The sequence below is a fragment of the Blastomyces dermatitidis genome (assembly GCF_000003525.1).
Source record: "Blastomyces dermatitidis ER-3 genomic scaffold supercont1.2, whole genome shotgun sequence".
Taxonomy (NCBI): Eukaryota; Fungi; Ascomycota; class Eurotiomycetes; order Onygenales; family Ajellomycetaceae; genus Blastomyces; species Blastomyces dermatitidis.
In genome coordinates this window covers 903,285-930,019 of record NW_025544775.1, presented here as the reverse complement: position 1 = coordinate 930,019, position 26,735 = coordinate 903,285, and the positions used below count along the sequence as shown (strand labels likewise).

The 26,735-nt window shown below is 46.7% G+C and overlaps 8 protein-coding genes across 10 annotated transcripts; 4 read left to right on the top strand and 4 right to left on the bottom strand.

The window, feature by feature from the left end:
- Positions 1 to 1,909: 1,909 nt before the first annotated feature.
- Positions 1,910 to 7,340, top strand: BDCG_01466 (eukaryotic translation initiation factor 3 subunit A). Its single transcript, XM_045416978.1, has 4 exons — positions 1,910 to 3,026; positions 3,101 to 3,325; positions 3,491 to 5,865; positions 5,923 to 7,340. The coding sequence occupies exons 1-4, from the start codon at positions 2,985 to 2,987 to the stop codon at positions 6,503 to 6,505; spliced, it is 3,225 nt and encodes a 1,074-aa protein (XP_045273916.1). The 5' UTR covers positions 1,910 to 2,984; the 3' UTR covers positions 6,506 to 7,340.
- A 46-nt stretch (positions 7,341 to 7,386) lies between these two features.
- Positions 7,387 to 10,227, top strand: BDCG_01465 (uncharacterized protein). Its single transcript, XM_045416977.1, has 2 exons — positions 7,387 to 8,052; positions 8,109 to 10,227. Exons 1-2 carry the CDS (start codon positions 7,491 to 7,493, stop codon positions 9,977 to 9,979), a joined length of 2,433 nt encoding a protein of 810 aa, XP_045273915.1. The 5' UTR covers positions 7,387 to 7,490; the 3' UTR covers positions 9,980 to 10,227.
- On the bottom strand, positions 7,411 to 12,293 carry BDCG_01464 (uncharacterized protein). Its single transcript, XM_045416976.1, has 2 exons — positions 11,051 to 12,293; positions 7,411 to 10,950 (listed from the first exon to the last, which is right to left on the bottom strand). The coding sequence occupies exons 1-2, from the start codon at positions 11,785 to 11,787 to the stop codon at positions 10,407 to 10,409; spliced, it is 1,281 nt and encodes a 426-aa protein (XP_045273914.1). The 5' UTR covers positions 11,788 to 12,293; the 3' UTR covers positions 7,411 to 10,406.
- A 66-nt stretch (positions 12,294 to 12,359) lies between these two features.
- On the top strand, positions 12,360 to 15,530 carry BDCG_01463 (acetyltransferase). Its single transcript, XM_045416975.1, has 3 exons — positions 12,360 to 12,780; positions 12,979 to 13,210; positions 13,303 to 15,530. The coding sequence occupies exons 1-3, from the start codon at positions 12,612 to 12,614 to the stop codon at positions 13,472 to 13,474; spliced, it is 573 nt and encodes a 190-aa protein (XP_045273913.1). The 5' UTR covers positions 12,360 to 12,611; the 3' UTR covers positions 13,475 to 15,530.
- On the bottom strand, positions 13,532 to 15,999 carry BDCG_01462 (MFS monocarboxylate transporter). Its single transcript, XM_045416974.1, has 2 exons — positions 15,305 to 15,999; positions 13,532 to 15,199 (listed from the first exon to the last, which is right to left on the bottom strand). Exons 1-2 carry the CDS (start codon positions 15,499 to 15,501, stop codon positions 14,071 to 14,073), a joined length of 1,326 nt encoding a protein of 441 aa, XP_045273912.1. The 5' UTR covers positions 15,502 to 15,999; the 3' UTR covers positions 13,532 to 14,070.
- A 5-nt stretch (positions 16,000 to 16,004) lies between these two features.
- On the bottom strand, positions 16,005 to 17,476 carry BDCG_01461 (DNA-directed RNA polymerase I, II, and III subunit RPABC2). Its single transcript, XM_045416973.1, has 4 exons — positions 17,277 to 17,476; positions 16,860 to 17,153; positions 16,671 to 16,790; positions 16,005 to 16,572 (listed from the first exon to the last, which is right to left on the bottom strand). The coding sequence occupies exons 1-4, from the start codon at positions 17,315 to 17,317 to the stop codon at positions 16,539 to 16,541; spliced, it is 489 nt and encodes a 162-aa protein (XP_045273911.1). The 5' UTR covers positions 17,318 to 17,476; the 3' UTR covers positions 16,005 to 16,538.
- An 87-nt stretch (positions 17,477 to 17,563) lies between these two features.
- BDCG_01460 (C2H2 transcription factor) lies at positions 17,564 to 19,968 on the top strand. Its single transcript, XM_045416972.1, has 2 exons — positions 17,564 to 17,741; positions 17,807 to 19,968. The coding sequence occupies exons 1-2, from the start codon at positions 17,651 to 17,653 to the stop codon at positions 19,495 to 19,497; spliced, it is 1,782 nt and encodes a 593-aa protein (XP_045273910.1). The 5' UTR covers positions 17,564 to 17,650; the 3' UTR covers positions 19,498 to 19,968.
- Positions 19,648 to 24,083, bottom strand: BDCG_01459. 3 transcript variants are annotated; one of them, XM_045416970.1, is made up of 4 exons: positions 22,200 to 24,083; positions 21,162 to 22,132; positions 20,908 to 21,093; positions 19,648 to 20,760 (listed from the first exon to the last, which is right to left on the bottom strand). In XM_045416970.1, the coding sequence occupies exons 1-4, from the start codon at positions 22,939 to 22,941 to the stop codon at positions 20,734 to 20,736; spliced, it is 1,926 nt and encodes a 641-aa protein (XP_045279599.1). In that variant the 5' UTR covers positions 22,942 to 24,083; the 3' UTR covers positions 19,648 to 20,733. The 3 variants fall into 3 exon arrangements, with proteins under 3 accessions (XP_045279599.1, XP_045279601.1, XP_045279600.1); XM_045416969.1 differs by having other exon boundaries at positions 20,412 to 21,093; positions 22,200 to 23,937; XM_045416971.1 differs by having other exon boundaries at positions 19,648 to 22,132.
- Between the last annotated feature and the right edge of the window lie 2,652 nt (positions 24,084 to 26,735).

The window sequence follows — 26,735 nt, the reverse complement described above, 5'->3', positions numbered from 1 at the left end:
TTCTCACAAACCTACTCCAACTCAGCTGGTACTTATAATTCCTTATTCTGACATCCATACCTATTATTGGCTGCTGTACACATGGACATTCCCTCCTTTCTTCGTTTAGCGCGGTTTCTTCCGCAAGAATTTCTAGAACGGGGTCGCTTGCCGCTAGTAATATTACGAGGATTTGCTTTTGCGATTAGGCATTTTCCGCCGCTATTATTAACTTCGTGACTGGCTGACAAACTCGATCCTGGATCTACTTCAGTAAGCAAACGAGGGATTGTTCTATTTTTACTCTTCTATTGGTCTGTACGGAAGTGCATATTGAGTATTTAGTGGGCAGTTAAATGTTTTCCATTCCCCATATTGGAAGTATGAATAATTGCTTGGGCCCAGCACTGCGGCATGAGAGAATTCCGATAAACTCTAGGCGACTGATGAATGCCATTACATCTGTCTCTGCCGGGTCAAACAGCATAACGTCGCCCGCTCTCAGTCGTGCCGGACGTTCGTCACCCTCAGTGTAGCGAACCGCACCACCGATCTGCCATGAGGATGAACGGGATCTGCCGTCTAGCGGAAAATCGCCATAGTCACGGGCGGGACGGGCCTCCTCCCCCAAGGGTACCGCGGGCGCTTGCTCTCTGCGTACTCGATTCCCTTCCGTGTCGTAGGTGAAGCGCGGGGTTTACAACGCTCAACTGGCATATTCAGATGCAATCGGATTTATCTAGGCACATTAGTTAGTCACAAGAAATCTCAATTGTGTAATTGCAGACAGATATAAAGGTGGGATCATCATGCCCGCCGAAGCTTTCCCTAATTTTGCTGAACTCAAAATGAACGTCATTAAATACCCTCCCTGACCAACAACCAGACCACCGTGATGGATTGTTTACTTTCTTCAATCACATCCCGATCCAGAACAATGTAATTGTTTCATTTTTAATACTTCGCGCCACAGTCAGTATGCCGCTGCATATCTTTTAGCAACAGAATCCGGAGCAAGCATGTCACATGACTACAGAAATGCTGACCTCCCCCGCTTCCCCAGTCTTGACCGCAACTTCATCAAGCGTATATTTGTCTCAGCCCCCGCTATTTTTTTGTGCGCATGAATTTATTTAGATAGGAGGGGGTTTTCTGTTGAGGAATTCTCTGAGTATTCATTCAATGGTGTAACACGCAATTTTACATGTCGACAAGACCCTTTTTATCATTTCCCTGTTCTAGATATTAAGACGCAGCAACACTCCTACAAGTATCACAATATGATAGATTTGTTGCCAGAAACGGCAGTCATGAGCCCCCCCCTCCTCTTCCTCTTCCTCTTTATTGAAATTGATTCCAATTGCACGTTTTTCATCTAACAAGTTGAATTGCTTATTGCCTTTCGAAGTTTTTGGCTTCCCCTCCCAACTGTCGCACTTCCTCGATTAATCCGGATCATTGACACATCCGTCAACGTGGGGTCCTTCATTGAGCAGTCCCTCTGGCAAAACAATGACCCTAGAATATATCTAACTCTGGAGTATCGGAGTATATCGAGCGCAAATGATTGGTTAGCGTTCAATATTCCATATAAATAGACTTGCGAGCGGCTAGCATTGGTCTCAGGGTTGTCATTCGATACGGCTGATATATATAGAGAATATCAGGCTGGAAGAATTCAAGCAGCGCCAATTGTTGGCAAACCATACTCTTCAACGGAATGAACTGTCTTCGTTCCTTTCTTTGTCTATTTTTTTATTTTTATTTTTATTTTATTTTATTTTTATTTTTATTTTTTTTTTTTGAAGGCTGCCAACATTGATCGATCGCCATGTCATGCATCCGAATGGAAGCTGCTGTTTCTGCGATACCTGAAAATTTCTGGACTCGACGCTCCTATATTCCGTCAGTTTGTTCGTGACGGTTGCCCTGCTTCTTCAAGCCTGTTCCTTTCGCTAGCGAGCGATAGGGTTCAACGCACGGCAAACGGTGATAATATCTGGGTTTGCCATCCACTCTTTTGATCAGAAACTGATGAATTGGAGTTGGACTCGTATATCCGAGAACTAAACGTTTTCAATAGCCATAATCTGACCACGCAACTTCGGAAAATACGGTGTTGTGAAGCCCATCAGAGGGTGACCATTTCAGTCACAGAAAACAAAACTTGCGATCTCTGTTTGTTAAAAGAACTCTTCAATCAACGGTAACCATATCCAGAGCCATACTATCGCGCAATAATCCCGCACGCCAAAAGGGTTTCATTTATTCTCAATCGACTGAGATGCGGGTGGAAGATGGAATCGAATGATGAATACACTCGGTATGATTTCAAAGTCTTGGGAAGCATTGGCTGGCTGGTATTGCAATCAAAGTGGCATTGCAAACATAATTGGAGTGGAAGGGAGGTTTGGATGAAATGGTAATATTTCTGCAATTCCAACCCCTGAGTGCTAAGGTAAGACCTGTTTTTTTCTATTCTCAATGTTGGTTTGGCGTGCACACGCGGATCATCGTATGAAAGGTAATGAATAGGCCATTTCGTTCGCCCTTCTCAAGAAATATTCCTCCTGGGTCTTCCGAACGTCTTGTGTTCTGACGTTTGACCACTCACTCTCCCTCACTTGTCTCATGTTGGCTGCGGGAGGTTTAGAGATATATCACGTGATTCTACCACTAGCGCAGGGCTTATGTAAGGAAGTGGAGCCGCAACCTTGGAACCCACAGGAATTTTTCGCCTTCTGTTCTCGCTCGCACAACCACAAAAGAAGCTAAACCCCAGCATCAGAAAAGAATCCCCAAATTCTTCCCTCTCCATTTCCAGAGGACCCTTCATCGCGTCGTTGACCGTCTCGATATATTCCGCACGCGCGTTCTTCATCGAGACCCACGACCTTTACCCCCGTCACGATAAGCGAAGCAGAAACGCCCTTGTCAAATTGACAGGTTTGAGATTTACGTCCTAAACCACCCTTTGTCCGCTGTTTAGGGGAGGGTTGCCCAGCATGCCACCTCCGCCCCATATCCGGCCTGAGAATGTCCTCAGGGTAAGATATCAGTCTATATGGAGATGAAAAAACCATTTGGGAACCTGCGATGTTAATATTCATGTTTTCCATAGCGAGCTGAAGAGCTCATTGCCGTCGGCCAGCAGCAGGCTGCGCTGACGGTTCTCCATGAACAAGTCGCCTCCAAACGTTCCCGCAACAGCCCCATTTCAAGCCTTGAGCCAGTTATGATTCTTTTCGTCGAGTTGTGCGTGGATCTACGAAAGGGAAAGTCTGCAAAGGATGGCCTTTATCAATATAAAAACATTGCGCAAAATAGCAATGTTGGCACAATTGAGGTAAGCTTTTTTCCCTTTCTCCTTGCTACATGCCCCGGTTCAGGAAAATATATTTAAGTACATATACGACTATTGGGGGAGGGATTAATGGGATCGGTAGAGGGCAAATGGCAACAATGCAGTTTCTGGATAGTGAGGCTAACTTGAGTGCCTTTTTGCATACAGATGGTGTTGAAAAAATTTATTGAACTGGCAGAGCAAAAAGTTACAGAAGCTCAGGCTAAGGCTGATGAAATCCAATCTTCTCTCGAATCTGCTGCTCCATCAACAAATATCGAAGATCTTGATGCTATCGAGACGCCTGAGACTATCCTTCTAGCAACCGTTTCTGGTGAGCAATCTCGCGATAGAACGGATCGAGCCATTGTTACCCCGTGGTTGAAATTCCTCTGGGAGACATATCGTACTGTTCTTGAAATCTTGAAGAACAATGCACGGCTGGAAGTTATGTATCAAACCACTGCGCTCCAGGCATTCCAGTTCTGCTTGAAGTACACTCGCAAAACTGAGTTCCGCCGTCTCTGTGAGCTGCTCCGTAACCATGTTCAGAACGCTGCAAAGTACTCCAGCCAGATGCACGCCATCAACCTGAGCGATCCAGAGACTCTACAGCGCCATTTAGATACCCGTTTCCAACAACTGAATGTCGCTGTTGAATTAGAATTGTGGCAAGAGGGCTTCCGTAGCGTCGAAGATATCCATACACTTCTCAACCTTAGCAAGCGACCAGCCAAGAATATCATGATGGCCAATTATTATGAGAAGCTCACCCGGATCTTCCTGGTCAGCGAAAACTACCTCTTCCACGCTGCAGCTTGGAGCCGTTACTATAACCTCCTTCGCCAGTCTGCCGCCGCTGTCGCTGCAGGACAAAGTCCAAAGAAGGAAAACCCAGTTATCTCTGAAGCTGAGATGACCAAGACCGCATCTTTCGTTCTTCTCTCGGCACTCTCGATCCCGGTCATTAGCACTTCGCGCTCTCGCGGAGCGCTTGTTGATGTTGACGAAGTTCGGAAGAACAAGAACACCCGGTTGACTAATCTTCTTGGCATGCCTCAAGCTCCCACCCGTGCTGGTCTTTTCAAAGATGCTTTGAATAAGGGTTTACTTTCTCGTTGCCGCCCAGAAATTCGGGACCTGTACAACATCTTGGAAGTCGATTTCCACCCATTGTCGATTTGCAAGAAGATCTCCCCCATCCTCACTCAAATTGGCGCTGACCCCGAAATGGAAAAATACGTGCTTCCCCTTCAACAAGTTATCCTCACAAGACTCTTCCAACAGCTCTCCCAGGTTTACGAATCCGTTGAAGTTAAATTCGTCCATGAGCTCGCCCAGTTCCCTGAACCATTCCAAGTTACTCGCTCAATGATCGAGAAATTCATCATGAATGGTTGCAAGAAGGGTGACTTGGCTATTCGTGTGGATCACATTTCCGGCGTCCTAACTTTTGATTCCGATATTTTCTCCTCCGCCAAGGCTATGCATCCTGGAAGTGCTGCCGGATCCGCTGAAAGTGAAGTGGGATCGGTGCAGCGACTCCAAAGCACGCCCGCTGAAATCGCCAGGTCCCAACTTACGCGTTTGGCAAAGACCCTTCACCTCACCTGCATGTATGTCGACCCGTCATATAACCAAGCTCGCATCCAGGCCAAGCAAATTGCCTTTGCTAAGGCTAAGGCTGGTGCTGCGAAGGAGCACGAGGAGACTCTTGCTCGTAGAATCATTATTGAGAAGAAGAAGGAAGCTGCACTGGAATCCCTGCAGAGGAAACAGCAAGAGGAAGAGAGACTAAAGCGTATTCGTGCGCAGGAATTGCAAGATGCTGAAAAACGCAGATTGCATGATGAACACGTCGAGCGCGAGCGCAAACGGCTGCAGGACGAGAAGGACCGTATTCGACAAGAAGAGCTCAAGAAACAACTCGAGGAACTTAAGACCGGAGTCAAGGGCATCGATGTTAGTGAAATTAACTTGGAGGAATTGGATAGCAACAGCCTTCGAACTATCAAGCTGGCTCAGCTTGAGAAGGAGAAAAATGAACTCAACGACCGTGTCCGAATCACAGCCAAGCGTATTGACCATCTGGAGCGAGCCTATCGCCGGGAGGAACTCAAGCATATCCCTGCAGACTACGAAGCGCAGAGGAAGCGTGATCTCGAGATCTATGAGAAGAACAAAGCAGATACCCTGGCCGCTGCTAAGCTGAAGCATAAGGAAGATGTTGCCCTCAAACATCGTCTAAGCCGTCTGGTGCCATACTTCAATGATTTCAGAAAGAACATTCAGGAGAAACGACATGTGGAATTTGAAAAGAACCGCAAAGCCGCAGAGAGAGAATTCGAGAATCAAAAGAAACAACGAATCAAGGAAGTCCAAGAGCGTTTGCGACACGAGCGTATGGAAAGGGAGGAACAGGAGAGACGCCAGCGAGAGGAGCAGGAGCGTATTGAACGGGAGGAACAAGAAAAAGCTGCTCGGGATGCTGAACGGCGCCGCCAACTTGCCGCAGAGAAGGCTGCCAGAGAGGAAGAGCGAAGGTATGATTTCCCTGCTTTGGTTACGAATTTCGCACAATTTACTAATACTGTCACTAGAATACTCGATGAGAAAGCCGCAATTCAGAAGAAGCGAGAAGAGGAAGCCGAGGCCAAACTCAAGGCTCGCAAAGCTGGTGCTGTCCCCGTTCGTATGGAACGCACTGAATCTACGGAACGCACTGAATCTACGGAACGCACTGCTCCTAGACTTTATCTCACAGGTCGTACCGGCCCTACCTGGCGAGAACGCCAGGCTGCAAAGGAAGCGGAGGCGGCTGCGGCCGGCTCTGTCACTCCCCCAACCGAGGCAACAGCACCCGCTGCCAAGGAAGAGCTCCCGCCTCCCCGGACAACTGGCGGATACGTTCCTCCACAGCGACGAGCCGCCGCTACTGGTCGAGATCTCTCGACGAACGGTGAACGCATGCCCGAGCGAGCACCTGATCGCGAGCGCATTTCTGAGCGTATGCCTCCGCGGTTTAGCCGCGAAGCCGTTGCTCCCCCCAAGTCACTCTCCAGAAGCCCAGCACCAACTAGCTCTTCGCCTGCACCTGAGAGTCGCGAGGGCTCCAACCCACCTTCCGGCGGAGCGACACAGGCATGGAGGCCCAGGTTTAGACAGCAGCAACAGCAGCAGTAGTAGGGAAATGTGATGGTTTGATGATACGACAGGGCGAGAGGATGATGTGCAGGAGTTATCCATTTTACGTTTCATCTAGTCGCTTTTTTAACTTACCTTTTCAGTGTTTCGCATGTCACCTTTTCTCTCTTTATTTGCGAGACAAAGGAAATCGGGTGACTTAATATTTTTAGTATCTTTTTCACATATCACTTTTTCGTCCTCTGTTTTGCCTTGAAATTTTTCTTAAGTTCCTCTTTTCCTTCTCTTCGGTTTCACTTTTCCATATCTTGTTTGCCCATTCGATCGAGCCCAACCTCCCCCAACCGTCCCTTTTAAGAGACGAAAAAATAGCGATGAGATGAGATCGATGAGATGATGAAGTTGCTAGCCCCCCGGCTTTCTAAGCCATGTAAAGCAAGCTGAATGATAAAAAGAACAAATTTTTTCCATCCGTTATTTTTTTAACCAATTTATTTATGTCCTGAGTTATTATTTTTTACGTGTTTCCTTCTCTGTCGTTCTGTCGTTTTGCTTTTTTATCTCCAATCACTGGTGCTGGATATCTCCTGTGATTTTGATTTCTTTAATTCTCGTTGTCTTTTTTCTTTCCCTGTCTCTCTAACTGCAGCGGTAGCCATCTGTTTTATGTCCTTCTCTCTCCATTCGTTAATTCAAATCCAGTATTATATTTGTAGGCTGTAATTGACCATTGAAAATTTGGCTCTATTTTAACGGTCCTACACAGTAAATGGTTTGTTTCTCTAATTTTTCTTATACTTCCCAATTCTTCACGTTCGTTCGTCTGTCTTGTAGGTGGTTGAGAAAATATAAATACACGGGGCGTAGCGTAGTTTTTTACGGATAACTGCAGAACCGTTAAATAATAACATAGATAGTTACGGTTTTGTTCTTGAAGATTTTCCACGCCCCTCAATATAATATAACCATTTGTTTGTCTGTTCCTGGAAAGTATATAGATACACCCCCCTCCACAGAATAATTAATGGATGAGCAATGTCATCTCTGTCAGTCTTCTTTATTCTACTACACGCAGAACGACTCTGAGCCAACGCCCCAAGAACGCTATGAACTATTTCACCAGCCATGCTCCTCCACTTGCTCTCTCCCCACCAACCCTCGGGACAAGGAAGCACAAGATTTGGATATATGTGATTTCTGCAGCCACATACGATTAAGACATCTCGTAAATTGCATCAAACCCAATATTCGTTCTAGGTTTTTGTTTCCTCTGCGTAGAGGGTTGCTGGAGGAAGAACGCCATGGTAGCAATAATAATATCGTCTCAAGGAAGAGAAAAAGGGAATGTTCACTGTGTGCTTTCATGAAACATATGGTTGCGGTTGGGCTTAGTTCTACGCGGATAGCAGAAGTGAAAGGGGCGAGAAACTATGATATTGTCCTCTACCTTGGGCCTCCCCAAAGCGATGACTCGCAGTCTGGGGTATCAGGGGTTCCTTCGGCGGATATTTACGTCAGTTATTCCGATGGAGATGGAGTGTCGAATATTTGGGTTGGCGATGTTCACATCGATGAGATTAGAGAAGGTAAGCCTAATATATGGATAAATGGTAGCAGACTTCTTTGCTAATCAAGAGCAAAGGCGGCTCGCACATCCCAAGTGTGGGAGAGGTATTATTCTGGCCTCGTTTGGAGGACAAAATAAACGAGTGCTATAGCACACACAGCGAATGCCAACAGCATGTCACCGCTGCGCAAGGCTCCTCGTTACCCAAGGGCTTTCGAGTCATCGACGTTATTAGACGATGCCTTGTTGAACGAAGCGATATTCGTCGTTTCGTTGGGCTCAGCTATGTATGGGGCGCAAAACCATCGTCCCTGCTCGCAGCCACATGTGCAACGGTTGATGGAATGAAGAAAGATGGAGGCCTCCCTTCATCAACAATGCCGAGGACCATTGAAGATGCAATCACAGTCTGCCTTCAAATGGGCCAGAGGTACCTGTGGGTAGACCGGCTTTGCATAATCCAGGATGACGTAGGGGATAAGGAAGCCCAGATCGAGGCAATGGACGATATTTTCTCCTCTGCGCAGATAGTGCTTATAGCCGCCTACGGCGACAGCATGGATTTTGGGATCCCCGGTGTTAGCCGTGTGAAGAGAATGGCAGTCCAGCATAGCAAAGACATACTTGGTTTGCGAATTACGAATATCGTTCGTGAAGTTGAGGATGACCCCCTTAACGTGTGGGACACGCGCGGGTGGACATACCAGGAAGCAGTTCTTTCGAGAAGACGGCTCTATTTCACAAATATGCGGGCATTCTTCGAATGTGAACGGTCCATGAGCCATGAGGATATGTTCAATGGCGAAAGAAGTCGTGACGATCTCATCTCGAGCAGGCTGGTTGTCTCGGACGATGAGTCCACCTTTCGATCCTTTGCGCGGCATCTCAGGCATTATTCTTCCCGAAAGCTCACATTTCGCTCCGACGCATACAAAGCCTTGTATGGTATTTCTAAGTCGTTATATAATAACAAGAATATTGATTCGATGAGGATGAGGATGATGATAAATGGGTTACCTCGAGTTGACTTTGACCGTGCTCTATTATGGTATGCCAACATTGGTAAAAACCCAATAACGCGCCTGGAAACTGCTCAGGGCCTGGTTTTACCCACATGGTCATGGTCATCAATTATGGGCCTGGCTGAAGATCAAGTGCACTACCAAGCAACGGGCTTCTATGGGACTTTAGTGCCGTGGTATAGTATAAGCCGCCCTACCTCTGTCCCAGCTGGTTCCGGGTCTGTCATCGAGGCTTTCAATGTCTGCCATGACTCCCATGGTCCGGATGACGACTGGCAGGTGTATATGGCTATTGCTTGTATAGAAGGATGTTTGGGAGACAAAAGAAACGCGTCCCTGCCTTTCTCCCTAAGGACTGACAACTTTGTAACCGTCCGTGAAATGTTCAATAAGCGGTGGAAATATTATCACAACTTCTGTATTGACGTGATGCCATCGACCTTCAAGCTGAGCGAATTACCACTGCCAGGGGCGATTACGCAGGGCATAAATCCAAAACTCGCGGGAATAATAGCAACAAAAGCCCAAGCTGCAATTTTCAACCTAGAACCGAAGCCTTCATACTCCTTTAACATCACCAACTCGTCAGGAGAACGAATCGGGGAGCTCTGCGGGGATGCGGAGCAACTTAGAGAAGAACACGTACGAGCGAAAGCGCCCGGAAGTAGCATAGCACCGAGCACCAAGTTCGAGTTCATTGCGCTTTCGTTATCTGGAATAGGAATTATGCCGTATTCAAGTAAAGAACTTGGACTGAAAAACTATGTTGACGCTGATGGCAACGCACTAGACAAGGTTCCTATTGTGAACGTGCTGATGATCGCGTGGGATGGGAATATTGCACGTCGTTGTCAGCTTGGCTGGGTATTCCTCGTCGACTGGGTGAAGGTGTCGCGGGAGTGGAAGGTAGTTATGCTTGCATGATAGATAGATGTATGTCCATACATACATGCACATAGGGCATTGTTTGTTGGATGCATCGTAATATGAGTGAGCTATTGCCAAAAATTATAGTCAAATGAATTGTTTCTATTGCAAGAGGGTTCTTGGCTCCTTTCTAAGGGTATACGCTGCGTAGATTGTGAGGCGAGCGCAGGAAAGGGGGATGTATGTAAGGAAACAAATAGGATACAAAACGTATGGACTCCGACAAGGGAATTCTAAAGATCCAGGGAACATGTCTATGTCTGCAACCATTGCGAGGGGACATTATGCGCGTATATAAGGAAACGGCCAATGGACGAGGCCAACGGAAAAACAAATAGTAAAACGAGGGAACTGAACAGGGTTGAGACCAAGACAAATATCGAAAATTAGGGGGGAGTAGAGAACAAAAAAGTATATAGATCAATTATGCAGCGGCAACTTCGGCGCCAAAAAGTCGGGCCCTCCATTCTCCACATACAGCTTCAAACCCGCTCACCACATCTCCGCACACCCGCCCGGCTTCTCGTTGTTGTAATCGCCGATCCCACTCTCCCTTTTCAATCCATCTTGTCCCCTCCTCTCGCTGCTCTTCTTCCCGACGCATATCTGCGACTAGTTCACGTACGGATTTCAGCCGTCGTGCTGCTGCCGACGTAAGCTGGCGGGATTCGTGAATGGTATCATTGAGAGCCCGAAGATCGTGGGTGAGATCAGATGTTTGGGAGAGGAGCGCTCGGAGAGACAGGAGGGGGTCGTCATGTGAAGTTTGGGGTTCCTGGTTATGTGGGGATTGCCGCACGGGGAACGGGAGGTTTGGTAGAATGTCATCGATCAGGGGGACGAGGTCATCTATTGCTTCAGAGGATAGGGTGGGGAACGGAGAGAAGAGGAGTGGATGGGTGAGGGTTTGCAATGCGCGTGTTTGGGAGGTTAGATGCGAGGCGAGGGATGCATGTGCCGTAATCAGTCTTTGAGTGGCTTGTTAGCAAAGAAAAGTGCTTCGAGCATATACCAATGTTGAGCAGTACACATTAATCAAGGAGGAAAAAAAGACGATGCTCTACATACCTAGTAGCGTTATTTTCAATCCCGCTCTGGCCGCCTAGATCCCGCAAGCTTTCGACAACTCGGTCAACAATGTTGCCGGAAGGCAGATTGTCTCCCATGCTCCATCGAACAAGATTTTCAACCCCCGCCATTTGCTTCTCTAATCCAGGAGAAAGATCACCAGGCTCCTCAAAATCCGAGTCATTACCGTAATCTGAACCATCATACGAAGGTTCATGCCGACGGTGTTTTTGATACTGTCCTGATTTTGATTTCTGCTTCGGAATCTGCAAACTATTGCGATTTGACTCTTCGTCCCCCGAGTGTTGATTCCCTGAATCACTCACGGTATTATGTGTTGACCTAGAAGACGTATCGTCCTCCTCTTCATGTACTTGCATGTGGTCATTTCCCTCCTGGAACTCTGATAAGTCTTCTTCTCCTTCTTCGCCTTCACCGTCCTCGTCCCAAGCATCTGCTAGTTCGTCAGCTAAATTCCCTAGTCCGCCTCCTCCTGAGTCCTCCGGGGCAGTAAACTCCGCAGAAAATCTCGCAGACTTATCCATCGCCCCTGAGCTGCGTCGACGAGGACTCATCGGCGATAGTGGAACGGAATATCTCGGGGTTAGCGGTGAGTGTAGAGGACTGTGGCCGAGGCCATTTGGTGTCAAAGCATTGTTGGAAGAGACAGACGAAAGGTCTAGGTGGGACGGGTTTCCACGCCTTCGAGGCGGCGAAATAGGAGAGAGCGGAGGCATTTCGGTAGAATGTGGGATGAGATATTTAGTGAGACACGGCAAGACTGGGGTGGCAGCTAATGACAGGAGGGGGAATTGCAGGTTGTACGCGCATTTAAAGGTAGAAGTGTTGAACGGCGATTATTTGATATAAGAGTATCGAAAAATAGTCTCGCTTTTTGTTCCAGTATTTATTTCCTATTTTCTCGTCCTGTCTTTAGAGCATTCCCCTGTCAGCCATGCGGCGTCGGGCACGGATTGGACTGGGCGTAGTTGCGGAAATGAAGGCAGGGCTTGTTTAGTTTGATATCGTGGCCAGCACATAAGCAATAGGAAGACGCGAATACGGCGCGGGGTGCTCGTCAAAAGCGTGTGTATCCAAAAAGCGGTTCTCTGTGCCACATGGAGGGCGATGACAGGAAACAGAGCACCGAATAGCAGCGGGGGTTATTCTGTTTATTTTATTTATCCATGGTGTTGTTCTTGGATTGGTTATTGACATTTTGCCGAGTTGGGACTGGTCGGTCCCGTGATTTCGCGGCGAGCTAAATATTTTTACTGAATATTAATAAACCTTGAACTGTTGGTTGTTTCACTCAAACGGCTTTTATTATTATTGATTATCGATTGATTGATGTCGGAAGGTTTTTTTTTTACGCAGAGAAGCTTGCGATATATCCAAGCCGAGGGAGATCATATTTAATTAACAGAATCGCGCACTCCGCAACCCGATCTTCCCATACCATACCAGCTCTCAACTCAACATCAGCTTCCATTAAATTAATACTATATATGCACGAAGCTCTAAACACATAACTAGCAGAATATAACGCGTCGAGTCGACCATGGCCACCATCCGGCGCATGACCCCCGCCGACCTTTTCTCCCTCAACCTCACCAACCTTGATGCTTTGACAGAAAACTATGACCTCCATTTCTACCTCACCTACCTAATGAAATGGCCGTCGCTCTTCAACGTCGTGGAAGATCGTGACGGCCAGATAATAGGCTATAGTACGTTTGCTCTGATCTAAAAGAAACAAATAGAAAAGGAAGGAAGAAATAAATGAAAGAAGAGAACAGAAAAGAGGGAGAGAAAGAAAGAAGCGTCCACCAATTGCTGCAGGGTTTCGTGGAAGCTGAATTTCCTCAGTGTACAAATCGAGCTGAACTGACTATTAAATTCTCTTTTGCTTTCGTCAAAAAACATAGTAATGAGCAAGCTTGAATCTCAACGCGCCTCAATGAGACACTCGGAGCACTACACACCATGGCATGGCCACATTACAGTATTAACTATTGCACCAGCTTGGCGCAGATTGGGGCATGCACGCCGGCTGACAGAGAGCCTGGAGCGGGCGTCTGATAGAAATGATGCGTGGTTTGTGGATTTATATGTGCGGGCGGGCAATACGATTGCGGTGGGAATGTATAAAGGGATGGGGTATGTCGATACCTTTTCCGCTCTGCTGTTTCTATGATCTTTGTCACTCTTTGTTTCCTCTCGCTAACTTCATATTTTCCTGTGCTTCTCAGATACTCCGTGTTCAGACGGGTGGTTAATTATTACAGTGACGACCCAACGGGTATGTCGGAGGAAGGGGAAGATGCGTTCGATATGCGAAAGCCCCTCAGTCGAGATAAAGAGCTCAAACATACCCGTGAGAACGGGGAGAACTTTTTGGTCAGCCCGGAAGATGTTTACTAAAATGAAATTGTATGCCACAATAAAACTTCTTACTTTACGTCCTTTGACATGCCAGATTTATTGAGTGTGTGGTTACTTATCACTGTGATCTTTCTTGGAAGTGAGCTAGAGTTGATTTTGTTAGGGAGGAGGGAGTTTACAACTTTATGAAGCTAGTTACCTGGAGTTTACATGCACTAAACCATTTTACAACTCCTCCTTTGCCCAGACGAATAATGCCTCGCGTATGGCCACCTATATGCTGGTATTTAAAGGCCTTAACAGAAAAATGAAGACAAGGGGTTTGATGAGACGTCGCTCTGTGTCAAGAGAATAGGATTATATTTGCAGCGATAAAGCCATATAAACTCAACGTATATGCAGAGGAAACGTGAAAAGACATGCAGAAAGGCGCTATGAGTGAGGTATGTACAGCCAAATCGTATAATATGTGCGAAGATGCCAATGACCAACCCAGATAAAATATTCTCAACACCCAGACCCCAGTCCAATGCTGATGTAAAAAAGGAAATGCGTATTTTGCGAATTGCTGCATTGGAAGTAATCAGTCACGAACACTCCAATTTGAACTTTACAAACCTGTAACTACCATCCCATCATGCAGATGCGAAAAGCTTTGGCCCAGTTGACAAGAGTCGAGCCACCATCATGACCCCAGCGGCGACAACAAAGCAGACGCCCACCAGCACTGCCACACCCACATAGCTCCCAGTGCCATGAACGACAGCGCCACCAATAGGTGTCCCCACTAACGACCCCAGAGAACACAAAACAAACGACATTCCCAAGCGGGTGCCAAAATCTCGCATATCAGGCGTGATGTTCATAAACACAACAGGCCCCACGGATGTGAAACCGCCCGCAGTAAATCCGTAGAGGACTACTAGGGCGATTACCCCTGCTGTGGTGTGTATCCTGATCCACGAAATAGCCAGGATACCGGAGAGGAGGGTCATGGGGATCATGATATTTATGGGACCAATGTAATCGGCCATGAAATTAGGGAAAATACGCCCGATTATGGAGCTGGCGTTGAGCATGGAAACGAGGTAGAAGGCAAGGTGTTCGCTCATTATGCCGTTTTCGATAACGTAGGGTTGTATATGGACGACCACGTTATAGAGACCGATGAAACCGATGAACTGTGCAATGCAGAAGAGGGTGAACACTGGATCCTTGAATGCCGAGAGTTGAACAAGCGCACGCTTCTCCTGTGGCTTGAACCGTACATGGAGCAAAGACAGTGCTATCAAACCCGTTGCGCATGCGGTAAAGCCTAACACCCGAGTCGCCCACGCGAAGCCGATTTTCAATTGGAGCTGGCTGAACATTATCGGATAGACCACGCCGCCCAGGGCCGTACCCGTAGCTGCTACTCCGTTTGCCAGTGCTCGTCGACGTTTGAAGTACTGCGGAATAATGGCCACACTGGGAACAAACACGGCTCCAGACCCTAGGCCGACACAGAAGGCTTGCGAAAGCATGATCTGCCAAAATGTGGTAGATATGCTGGTCATCATTAGCCCAAACGAATAAAGAGCCCAGCCGACTATCAGCAGATATCGGGAGTAGCCAGCGTCAAACAGAGGGCCCGTGATGGCACCGACGAATAACAGGAGGAACGACTGTATCGAGCCGATCCATGCTATTGTCGATGGCGACTCATCCGCAAGTAGGTGTTGTTCATAGTAAGTTTGGAAACTGCCATATGTAAGTACAATTCCCCTGTATTATACATACTTTTCTAGTTAGTTACGGTTGCTTCACAAATATACAGGATCTCTCAGGGGCCTGGAGAGGGAGTATGAAAAATTGATGTCTTAAATATACCAGCTGTTAAAGAAGAGGAAGAAAGCAGCGAGCACTTGTGACCATGCTTTCCAGCCGCGATCATAAATGAGCTCGGCATTGTCAAATGACAATATGTTATTCTTCTGAGGTTCCTCTTTCACCTCAATACCTCCAGATGATGAAGAACATGTCGTTGGAAGGGCAGCACCAATTTTGTTGCAAGAAAGCTCTCCCATAGCCGTCGGCCCAACCGAGAGTACTTGAACCTCGGGATATCGGGGTATGGCTCACCAAGGAAGAGTAAATAAATATTTAAAGAAATCGAAGTTGTTTATTGAAGATATCCATGGATGTATTCTTCATAAAGCAAGGATGTGAGAGCGCCAGAACAGGGGACCCAGCAAAGCAATGCCTGAATGATATATGAAAAAAGTTATTAATGGGGAAGGATAGAAATACTAAGTCTGGAATTGCTTTCCGCGCCATTTTAGTTATTCTTGTCCTGGAATTTGGCTAGTTGGTTCTGGTCAAACGTGGATAGCGACGCTTGTAAACGCTGTGGGGTTTCTTTTGGAGAAGACTCCATCTAGAGCTGTCACGGCCGATAGCAGGAGCATTTGTCCTCGGCTGGCAATATTTATCCCGAGACTCGCAGCGCCAGAGAGTTGGTGGGAACCCATGATAAAATTGAACTTCCGTCGGGGAAGGTTGTGAAGATAGAAAAACGATGACTGGAGTTGGTGGTTTCTGAGAATGAGGTTGGAGGTGAGATAGGGTTAGGGCTAATTACCTGCCTTAGCATCCTCCCTATCCCAAAGCCTCGTTAGGTTAGAGGACGAGGGGTTATAGTAATATTTTTAAATGTTCAATAATGGTCTTTGTATCACCAATTCGATGATTTACAATTTCGCATCGTATCGGAATCGCACGAGCATATTGATTTTGGCACCTGAGGATGGGAAATACCTACGTGCATTTTGAACCAAGCCCATAGCCCCCTGATATATCGGGAATGAAAGAAGCGAAAACCATTATACAGATCTATGAAATATCTATATCCACACTATAAAGGCAACCGTCCAGCCGCTTGCCTTGTACTTTTCAAGCAATTTCCCCCCCCTGCCCATTGAAAAGGGTTCACAGGGGCGTAAACGCGATACCCAAAGGAACACCCAAACTCCACCCGCTATGCGAAAATCATCACGGTATTAAACAAAACACAGAATCAACACTGACATATTTAAAAATAGAAAGCAAAAGTAAAGCTGCACGCTTAAAGCAACTCTTCGCAGGTCCAGTCCTCATACCTATGGTGACGAAATTGGTTAGATACGGCTCCACGTGTATACACACACACACACACACACACACACACACATATATATATATATAGAGTCAAGCTTACCATCCATCAGGGAGGTATCTCCTAACAATCAGCGGAATTTTTTTCTGAGCAAGCTCCTTCAGAGCAATTTGAAGAGGATCCGTTTCTCCCTCGAGGTCAACGAGGATCGGGGCGTTCATGCTGACAATCCAGGTTAGTATGCTGGAGACAATCGTTTGCCCCGATATAGGTAACCCCACGAAAACTAACCTGATTTGTAGCGCTCGTGTGCCTAATACTCGGGCGCGCTCGTATTTGGTCATGTAGGGAGTTGTCGTCCGCTGATCATTGGGCACCTTTTTCTCTCTTTGCTGCAGCATGACCTTTCCTTTGGATGCGCCGGCGTTTGGGTCCCCCGAAACAATGTTCTCTTCGCCATTCTGCACAGGCTGGCCGTCGCCATTGACTATCGCATAACCTTCGGCATGCTCTGTCTGCTCCGGCTCAACAAAATCTTCCGGCTCATTATCAATATACTCGTACTCGGGTGGTTCATAGTCAAATCTGTAAGAAGTCTAGTATTAGCTACATAGTTTTAAGAGCTCAAAAGGCCTTAATAAATCCGCCGCTGCACAGAGCCGCAAGATTTCCAGATAGTGAGCCACGGTGACACATTAGGCTACTAACCCAGCATCATCGTGGTCTTCACCTCCACCGTAGTCTGACATTGCGCTTAAACGAAGAGATAAAAGTCCGAGACAAAAAATATATGCAGTATAAGAACGCTCTTCAAATTAGAGTGAGTCAGCCACTCTGCGCTGATGATGTTTTGTCCCCTGTTGTGTTGCTGCTGTAATGTCTTTTGGAAGGTCAAGAGCGAAGAAAAAGTTGAAACCTTGGCGCCTTTCGCCTATGGCGCTTGGCGCTTAAATCCCACCAAACTTTTTTATGCCAAGATTTACTACATTTCGGCCCACAGATCAACACAGAAGATATTCCGATACGAATAACCAATGCCATCCATTTACATGCCTTTTTGATTTTTGGTCGCCATATGGCAGATGACCATCATGGCCCAGAAACGAAAAGCTACTTCAGAAACTAACCGACAGCCTAAACGGCTACAACATTCAGCTCCGTCAGAAAGCTCCGGTAAGCATCAGATATGGCCCGCCATGCGTGGCTGCGAATTGCTCTTTTATCTGACAATCTCGCAGATATAGTTGATAATGGCGACATATCGGACTTTTCATCCCAATCTTCCTACTGTCTGAGCCATGGCAGCCAGCATGAAACACCCATCACACCTCACTCTCCCGCCTCCTCGAGATACCCGTCAGATCGAAAAACTCACCTTTGCCCCTATGAGGGATGTTTTAAAGCTTTTAACCGGCCTGCACGACTTACAGAACATTTAAGATCACATACCAACGAGCGAATATTTAGCTGTACATATGAAGGCTGCGAGAAGACATTTCTACGAGCTTCCCATCTGAGCCACCATGTAAAAAGTGCGCATACCACCATTCGAGACTACATATGCGATAGAGAGGGATGCGGCAAGACATTCGTCACGGGATCACGGCTACGAAGGCATCTAGCTGCCCACGAAGGAAGGGACAAGTACAGGTGTACTGAATACCCACCTTGCAACGAAACATTCCGCAAACATTCAACACTCCAAAAACACATCTTGACCGCCCATCTAAATGAGAAACCGTTTCCCTGTCCGCATATTGATCCAGCCACTGGCCAGCAATGCACGCAGGCCTTCGATACAGCAGGACATCTGCGCTCGCACGAGAGCAGAATTCACGGCGGTGCACGGTTTGCCTGCATAGAATGCTCATCCAAGGCAATTGACGAAACGTCGACAGCGACGAACGGGACGACCAATCCCCATCAAACTGCCGTCTTCCCAACCTATGCTTTACTTCAAGCACACATGAAATCCGTCCACCCACCCACCTGTCCAGAATGTGGTATGACCTCCACATCGAGCCGAGACCTCCGCCGCCATCTTGAGATCACCCATGGAACCGTCCCGGTGGAAGAACGCAAAATCCACCCATGCCTCTACCCGAGCTGTGGTCGAAACTTTACAAAAAAAGGCAATTTAAACGTGCACATGAGAACCGTTCATGAGGGAGAGAAACGTTTCGTCTGCGGCGAGACAGACCTCTCCAGCTCAAAAAAGGTAGAAGGTTGGAACGTGAAGGATAACGGATGCGGTAAACGCTACGGCAGCAAACTTGCCCTAGAAGAACACGTTCGCACAGCACACTTGGGGTTAAAAAATGCGAAAGCGGAACGAAGGGAGCTGCTCGGCCTTAACGGCTCCAGCAGCAGCAGCAGCAGCCGCGGTAGTGGTGGTGGTGGGAGCAGTTCTCGTTCTCGAACTAAAGATAAGGATGGCCAGTCAGCAGCCCCTTCGAATCTCGCCATGCTGACTGGCGAAGGCTACATGGAGGAATCCGGGCGCCACATCCCCTGTCTGCTAGAGCAGTGTGCGCATCTCTTCCATCGAGACTATGACTTGTGGCTGCACATGGCTTCGAAGCACAATTTGGAGGAGAATGATATTCAGATTTTATTCATGCAGCGCGCCATGCAGGGTGGGGAGCAGAGTTTTGATGTCGACTTTGATAAATTGACGAGGTATGGGTGTAGGCATGGATATGCTACTGGTTCTGGCGCCGGGAACGGTGATGATATCCACCCACAGGATCTAGGTGACGGGCAATTGGTAATTGGAAAGGCGCAGGGTTTGGTTAGTGACGAATTTGCGATGGCCGATTTTGCTATTGGTGGCTGTGGTTCTGCAGTCGACAACGGTGGAGATACTGATATGACTTTGATCGACCCTGTCTTGACATTTACACAGAGACAACAAGGGATTCATGAATAAGCTGATAGCATTGACCAGTCGTCAACCGTGTTGGTGTCTTACGGATCTTTCACCGCTTTGCTATCCAAAACTTTTTTTATATGAGGAGTAGAAATATGACGGAAATACGATTATACATAATGAGAAGGAATTAAATAATAGGGCTATTTACGCGAAACCAATTCTTTTTAATTTATATTAATTTGTTAACGTCACCAAAGAAAGCTGCACTGGTCCCTGCTTCTGCTTCGCGTCGGGGGTTTCAAGTCCAGCAAGCTGTACACAGCATCACATCACAGCTTGCACAATTAAAGAGGAAAGAACTAAAAAAGATGAACCTTCACCTAGAAAGCGTAGCAGCATGTGAATACAAACTAATTATACTCTGTATTTGAATTAACAAAACAAGGGGCAAGCAGTAAAACCCAACCACGAGATGGAATTTCTTCGTTAAAAATCGTCAAAGCCAGAAGGAAAAGAAGTAAGAAGAACCCAGATAATAAAGCCAAAGCTTTTCCGAGGCACAAATGACCATTTAAAAAATTTTTAAAAATAAAGATTCCAGAGCAGTCATTTATTCATTAACATAATTCATTCCACCAAAGCCCATTCGTTCGCCCATTCACTCCTCCGTGCCCGAGCCAAGTGTCGTCAACATTCCTCTTTATCCCGTGGAACCCATGATTGGAAGTATGTGCCGTGTCCCTTGGGAAGCTGACCCTTGGATTGTTGTCCGGGGGTTAAATGGATGTGAGACGGAACAACAAAGAAGAAAGGAAGGAGTAGGAAAGATAAAAAAAACAAAGATGCGAAGGCAAAATGAGAACCTGTTAACTTGGAGTGCGGGAGCAAGAGCCAAGTTGAGAAGTGGGGGGATAAACTTGTTGGGAAAAAAAAAAAAAAAAAAAAAAAAAAAAAAAAAAAAAAAAAAAAAGGGAGTAGAAAGAAAAACGGGGGCAGAAGAGAGCAGTGATTCTTTGCTAGGTTGCATACATAAGTGATATGCTTATGTATGTCCGCTCGCGTAATCCGATTAAGGAAACGATTTCCTCGTTATTGCTTTCCACCTGGGTAATACAACTTGTCATGAATTTTCTGGAGACCCGGAAAGAATGGAAGAGAAAGCAGTTCGGAAATGAATCTTTTTCTCTCTCTCTCCCTCTCTTTCTTTTTTTCTTTAAACCCCAGCGAGTCCCATGTGTGGCTTTGATTCAAATCCACCAACTCATGTCTAATCATGGGTTTAAAGGGGCTGAGCTAGAAGGTGCTCCATACATGTCGTTGCTGCAAGGGAAACAAACGGGACGGACGAGAGAGGAGTTATATGTTAGTCAGAAGGCCATAACCCTAAAGAAAAAGGGTGAAGGTAAAGAAAATTCCCTTGTGGAAACGAACAAGGGCGGGGACTGGGCGGATAAAGCGTCGACTCACGCTCTTGTCAACTTGTTCCTTGGCCCTAAGCGTTCTTCTTCCAGGGACGATAAGGTTTTCTTTTTCCTGGGCATCAGATACTGCGTCCCCATGTCCATTCTTCATCAGTGCCTCGATGATCATTGCCGAAGCTTGATTGCCGCTGCAGCGAGCACTCAAACCACGGCGTTTCTGCTTTACATCCGTCTAGAATTATCGATGCTTTTTAGAGCTGGCTTCAGGCGATAAATGAATAACGAGTGTACTATACTAACCTCACTTTCTTTGGCCCGCTGGACTGGAGCCGTCTGAGAAGGTACAGCACGAGAACGCGCTTTAAGCCCCTCCTCACAGATCATTTTCAGACACTGGTAGGCCCGACTCTCTTCCTGCCGGTCCAGCTCTGCCTGGAAGGCTTCACCGAACGGCGAGGTGTAGTTCGCGGCCCAGTTGCTAGGGTCAGCGGGTAACGTAAATTTGTAACGGTGTGCGATGGACCTGGGTAATGCTATTTCTGACCTAGCACGCTTATTGAGCATCCGCGCTCTTCTCCTCCCCCGTCGGATTGACCCATGTGAGCTGAAGCGATGGCCATGCATCTGGGTTGGAGCAATGGGGCGCTCAGCCGCCATTCGGAGCTGTAGATCCCTCATCAGGGAGCGACGCGATGCAGCGGCATCAACGAAGTATTCCCGGTTGGTTGTTACGTCGAGGTCGTCTTCGGAATATCTGTCTGTGACATAGGGCGCTTCGCTGCCAACGTCGTCGGTGTCGAACATTGCATCGCACAGGACACGAAGGAGGGAGTATTTTTCATTTGATAGATTTGCTGGAGGGTCGTGTGGGGAGAACATCCTGGCCACGTCGCAGAAAAGGTCTACGGATTCGGTGCAGCGAGCCTTCGCGAGCCAACGAGCAGTGTTCATCATAGTTTCGATCACATCATCCATCGTGCCTGCGCAGTTGGCGGCTTCGAGTCTGTATTTGAGCAAGTCCTCATGTGGCTGAGGCGAAAGAGATGACTCCGGTCTGTCCAAGTGTTCTGTACCATCAGGGCGCGGCTGGTGGTTCTTACATTTGTGCAAACGTCGTTCAGAGGCAGGGGAAGTTGTTGGGTCGTTGAATTTAGGGACTGTAGGCGGAGGCAGCTTCAAGAGTGACTCTTTGCACACGTCTATTCTAGCCATTCTCATGCTCATCACAGCCAATCTAAAATCACCTGAAAGGGTTGAGAGGGAAAAATCCTCTAGTCATCGCAGTTAGCCACCGGATGCGGGCAAAATTATGATCGACTGAGAGGAACGATAACTTACCTTCTTCATTGAGAATTGTCCTAGTCGTAGTCTCATTCTCAAACTCAATGATTATCTTGTAAGCTTTCTTCAGGGACCTCATCGTGTATAGATGCCTGCAATGGTTCTTTTCCAGCCAGTAAATGGTCTTGCCCCCGTCTCGCAAGGGTTCGACAAGCTTGCGGAGAAGCTCAATCTCACCCAGCAGTAGTTGTTTTTCCGCAACCCATAAGGCGTAGGGCCCACGTTCAGGGATATTGTCGACACCGCGGCCAGAATATCTCTCGTCAAGCCAGGTTTGAACACTATGCTGTGCCTTTGCGAACGTCTCGTCTGGTTCTAGTAGCAATAGAAGGAAATGCTTGAAGGTGCCCGGAGTGGCATCCTTCACGAGTTTCTCCGCCATGGCCGGCACATGTACCATCCACGCCTTGGAGTTGAAATAACGCCCAAAGTCCTTGATTTTCTGCTCGAGACGTGTAAAGTAGGCATTTTCGAAATCTTCCTCAGGTCCAGCTTCTGAGGGTGGTGGGGTGTCACCAGTGCTGAAGACTAGAGCAAAATCTTCATCACCGGGAGGGGGCTCATAAGGGGGAAGTTTGGAGCGCTCTTTTATGCTGTATTGAATAGTGCTTCTTGAAGGAGGGTCAGGAAGAGGTGCAAGAGGTTCAACTAGCAAATACATATCCCTAAGAAAGGGCCTGGATAGCCCAGGAGGGGGGTTCTGGAAGGGAACTTCCATTCCATTGAAGATACTGGACATGGTGACAGATTGTTTTGATGATAGCTTGAAAGTATAGAAATTGTATCTAGACAGCAAAATTTGCAGTCTTCTTAGAGAACAAGAAGACCATGCACCATGTCTAAATATCAGACAGAAAAAAGAATATTGTCAGAAAGAAAAACAAATAGATTGAGAAGTGAGTGTAATCTCTCAACTTGACAACTGCTGAGAGTTAATAAACTTAAGAAGTGCTATAGAATGACAAAGGAAAGAACAATTTTATTCACTCAGAAGATATCTTCATCACTCAGAAACACAGAGAATCTGATTGTATCAGAAAGATTGCATCAGAAAAAGAAGAAGATGACAAAAACAAGAACAGTCATATCTTATAAATCACTTTCATGAGTGAATGAAGTATGTCATATTCAAGCTTCAAACAACAAAATTAAACAGAGACTCTCATCACATTCACTTCTCAAAACAAGGGCAGACCTCTGTAGAATTATTGAGCGAATCCATGCAAAGAGAAAGATGGTATATAAAAAATTGGTATCCTCATACACCACCTGGAGGTATTACAAACAAGGAAAGTAAAGCAGGAGAAGCAAGCCCAAATAAGGCCGTAGTCACCCACTGGAAACTAAATCAAAGTCAAGTACGTACTGTGTGAAAGTACTGTTCAAGCATGTCTTTCCATATTTATGGCGCATGAAGGACAGGTGATACAGCTAAAATACCAGCGAGCGGAATACGAAAGACAAAGAAAGAGGAGACAGGTAAAAGAGTAAAGTGGTATATGGCTGTTGATCCAGTCACTCAAGGCTTCGAAAACTCAAGTACTTAGGTACCAATGGTATCTAGGTGAGTAAATATTGCCTTGAGGAGTTGTACAGTACATATACTTCGTCCACGAAAACCCATCAAAATCCCAGAGGGACCACGGACCAGCGAATTTTATGCTCTTCCCCCCTATCATCCCTTATTTTCAGAACCTCAGCGGGAAGAGTCGACAGAGGACAAACCCAATCCCCAGCTGGAGTGGTGGATGTTAAAAGCGGTGGTTTGGCTGTGCCATCCCTGAGCCTGTCTTGAACGCACGCCAGACTATCCGGTACACACGCTGACTAGCACCTGGCTTCAGTGCAACGGAGAGGGCTAGAGGAGAAAAATATTCTTTTCTCCTGCCTCTGGCAACATGAAGTTATTTGCTGTTGTTGTGAAGAAATTAGTCTATTTAATTATTAGATAGAGTTGATCTGGAGCCTTGGTTCTAGGCTTCTGGCCAGATCTGGATTGATTATCTAACCAACAATTCAACTCCCACCCGAACCTTAATCCGGGAGTAAAGTTTAGTGTTAGTCAGAAAGATCTGTGCGGGCGCAAGCCTTGCTTTTCGTGACAAGTGGACAGGTTGTTAGTTGTCAGTTTGCGGCCCATCCTGGACAATCGCTTTAATAAGAATCTCAGATTCTCCAATGGTGGATGTTCCGGGTTATTTCATAGGCACTCACTCAATTCCTAACCTCTTAATCCCAATGTTTTACTCTAGGTGTCTTGTCTTGTAGTAGCATAATAATAATGTGTAGCATACTTGTCGCGCAGGTGTACTTAATATATATATATATATATAATATAATATGGGACAACGGATACTTTGTTCCCAAAAGTGTTGGAAAAATAATATATTAGTTATTAATTTATTATTAGGAATCAACTTTGCTTGAAGCCATATGAGTGGTGAACTAGCTGGCCTGAAGGGGTTATTTGATATCAATAAATGTCCCTACCCCTACCCTACACGAGCTCCTCTGTTTTGGGTTTCTGCCGATTCAAGTAGAGTTTGGGGGATTCGTCTGGGGATCTGGAGCAAACCGAAGTGAGCAAAGACAAAAAATGATCCAAAACTAAGTTTGATATGCTGACGATCAGCCTGCCAGCTCCAAGGTTGATAAACTACTTCCCAGCACTTCCGCGTGCTGATGGATCGACGCTGATTCAGTCAACACTATCTTTAGCGCTCACCTAGGAAAAAAGAAAGAAAGAAAACCGAAAGGAAGACAGACGCGCAAAGCTCCTTATAACTTCCTATGGGGTTAACGGGGAATATTTTCTGATAATAATAAAAGCATCCGACAATAAATAATGTCTTACAATGACAGCATCAGACGTCGAAGCTTGCAGGCGCTACGACTTGGCGGGGCGGTCGTTCGTAACGCTCTCGGATTATCAGACCTTGCGCAACGAACTGCGCGTTCGTTGAAAGTCTTCCAATAATCTTGGCAGCTGTCGTGCAGCTCTTTTTTGGTGGCTTGGCTAGCAGCAGTTTGAACTCAACCGGTCCGGTGGTGGTTGACACTACTCCGTACGGAGTAACTTAGTTACTGACAAACCAACCAGTCAAGTGGCATCGCTCTCTCGGCGGGTGATGACCGGAGGGTCTTGGCTGCTGATGACCAGGCTTGGGCTGGGGATCAGCGTGGAAGGCGTGCGTGAGGGCCATGAGGGATGACGCCAGTAGAAGTAGCCCTGCGGTGTGTGGCTTGTGTCCAGCGATGATCCTGGCCAGAACTACGGATACAACTTCCCGGTGCGTGCCCGGGGGTTTCTACGCTAGAGTGTCCTTTCTGCGAACGTGATTTAACTATATTTCGACTCCGCAAGGTTCCGCAGGGAAGGGAGGCCTGTTGGAAACCTGAAAAATGCTGGAGGAAGGGCATGAAAAGCTCGAGGTGTTAAACAACAACAACAACAACAACAACAAAAAAAAAATGGGGGGAAGAGAGACAAAAGGGTGGGAGAGAAAGGAGATATGAAAGGAAAAGGAAAATCTGACAAGTTGCTAAAACTGAGACATCGGTCAACTAGCAACCGTAAAACCGAGAGATTTAGTGCTAGGTTCCCATATGCGAAACGAACACCAGAGAGACAAATGGCGGAGGAGGAATATGAAACAAGAGGAAGTTCTGCTTGGAGGCTACATGCTTCTCTAAGTAGTTAAGTAGTTAGAACGAGGAGAGCTCATCTGTACCGTACGTACGGGGTGAACCCTGCGGGTGTCCCTTAAATGGATATTTACAGCCCGGACTTGTACATGTACTCCGTACATACAATGGATGATCCCAAATGACCCGGCCTCTTGGACGTGCATATGCAGTAGGGGTACGGTACTGTAGCGTAGCAGTGAGACAAAGCCACATCACATCAATCGAGAAAAGCAACAAATTCTTTTCTTTTTCCCGTTGGATCTTTTTGCATTTTGATTCTTCTTTTCTTTTTCCTTCTCTGTACGGAGTAGTTAATATTTTAATTTTATACTTTTAAGAGGAAACCCAGGTCATATTGTAAAGCAACGTTGAATTTCGATTTTGAAGCTACATAGCATCCATCATCCATCATCCATCATATTGTCTTTTCCAGACAACCTTCGCCCCAACTTTATCCCAACTTTATCCCAACCTTCTCCCGTCCTCTTCCCACCCAACACAAATGGATAACTTTCGTTCTTAACCTTCTTACACCTCCCTCCCACAATCTCCGTTCGACCTGGGCCTCCCACCTCCGAACTATCCTATCTCACTCTCGCTTTTTCTCATCAGCGTCCGAGTTCTCTCTCTGGCCTCCCTTCTCCGGCTTCCCCTCCTAGTTTGCGAGATATTGTTGCTATTCACCATGGTTGTTCATGTATTCCTACGTGCCCCGGAATGGAAATTGACAAGGACTTTTCCCGCCTGACATCATCATAAACCCCCTTCCTTTTCTTCTTCTCTCGCCTCATTATCCGCTACATATTCTCAATTCTCCTGGTAGTCTCCGTGAGCATCGTCGCTGCA

Coding starts and splice junctions, on each gene's coding strand:
- BDCG_01464 (XM_045416976.1), bottom strand. CDS start 11,787: ATGCCTCCGCTCTCTCCTATTTCGCCGCCTCGAAGGCGTGGAAACCCG. Junction 10,951..11,050: donor ATTGAAAATAACGCTACTAG/GTATGTAGAGCA, acceptor AGCCACTCAAAG/ACTGATTACGGCACATGCAT.
- BDCG_01463 (XM_045416975.1), top strand. CDS start 12,612: ATGGCCACCATCCGGCGCATGACCCCCGCCGACCTTTTCTCCCTCAAC. Junction 12,781..12,978: donor CGGCCAGATAATAGGCTATA/GTACGTTTGCTC, acceptor CAAAAAACATAG/TAATGAGCAAGCTTGAATCT. Junction 13,211..13,302: donor GGAATGTATAAAGGGATGGG/GTATGTCGATAC, acceptor TGTGCTTCTCAG/ATACTCCGTGTTCAGACGGG.
- BDCG_01461 (XM_045416973.1), bottom strand. CDS start 17,317: ATGTCAGACTACGGTGGAGGTGAAGACCACGATGATGCTGG. Junction 17,154..17,276: donor GAAGACCACGATGATGCTGG/GTTAGTAGCCTA, acceptor GACTTCTTACAG/ATTTGACTATGAACCACCCG. Junction 16,573..16,670: donor AGATACCTCCCTGATGGATG/GTAAGCTTGACT, acceptor TCGTCACCATAG/GTATGAGGACTGGACCTGCG.
- BDCG_01466 (XM_045416978.1), top strand. CDS start 2,985: ATGCCACCTCCGCCCCATATCCGGCCTGAGAATGTCCTCAGG. Junction 3,326..3,490: donor GCAATGTTGGCACAATTGAG/GTAAGCTTTTTT, acceptor TTTTGCATACAG/ATGGTGTTGAAAAAATTTAT. Junction 5,866..5,922: donor GCCAGAGAGGAAGAGCGAAG/GTATGATTTCCC, acceptor TACTGTCACTAG/AATACTCGATGAGAAAGCCG.
- BDCG_01460 (XM_045416972.1), top strand. CDS start 17,651: ATGACCATCATGGCCCAGAAACGAAAAGCTACTTCAGAAACTAACCGA. Junction 17,742..17,806: donor AGCTCCGTCAGAAAGCTCCG/GTAAGCATCAGA, acceptor ACAATCTCGCAG/ATATAGTTGATAATGGCGAC.
- BDCG_01459 (XM_045416969.1), bottom strand. CDS start 22,941: ATGTCCAGTATCTTCAATGGAATGGAAGTTCCCTTCCAGAACCCCCCT. Junction 22,133..22,199: donor GACAATTCTCAATGAAGAAG/GTAAGTTATCGT, acceptor TGCGATGACTAG/AGGATTTTTCCCTCTCAACC. Junction 21,094..21,161: donor AGCGGGCCAAAGAAAGTGAG/GTTAGTATAGTA, acceptor CGATAATTCTAG/ACGGATGTAAAGCAGAAACG.
- BDCG_01465 (XM_045416977.1), top strand. CDS start 7,491: ATGGATGAGCAATGTCATCTCTGTCAGTCTTCTTTATTCTACTACACG. Junction 8,053..8,108: donor CATCGATGAGATTAGAGAAG/GTAAGCCTAATA, acceptor TCAAGAGCAAAG/GCGGCTCGCACATCCCAAGT.
- BDCG_01462 (XM_045416974.1), bottom strand. CDS start 15,501: ATGGGAGAGCTTTCTTGCAACAAAATTGGTGCTGCCCTTCCAACGACA. Junction 15,200..15,304: donor TTCCTCTTCTTTAACAGCTG/GTATATTTAAGA, acceptor TGTATAATACAG/GGGAATTGTACTTACATATG.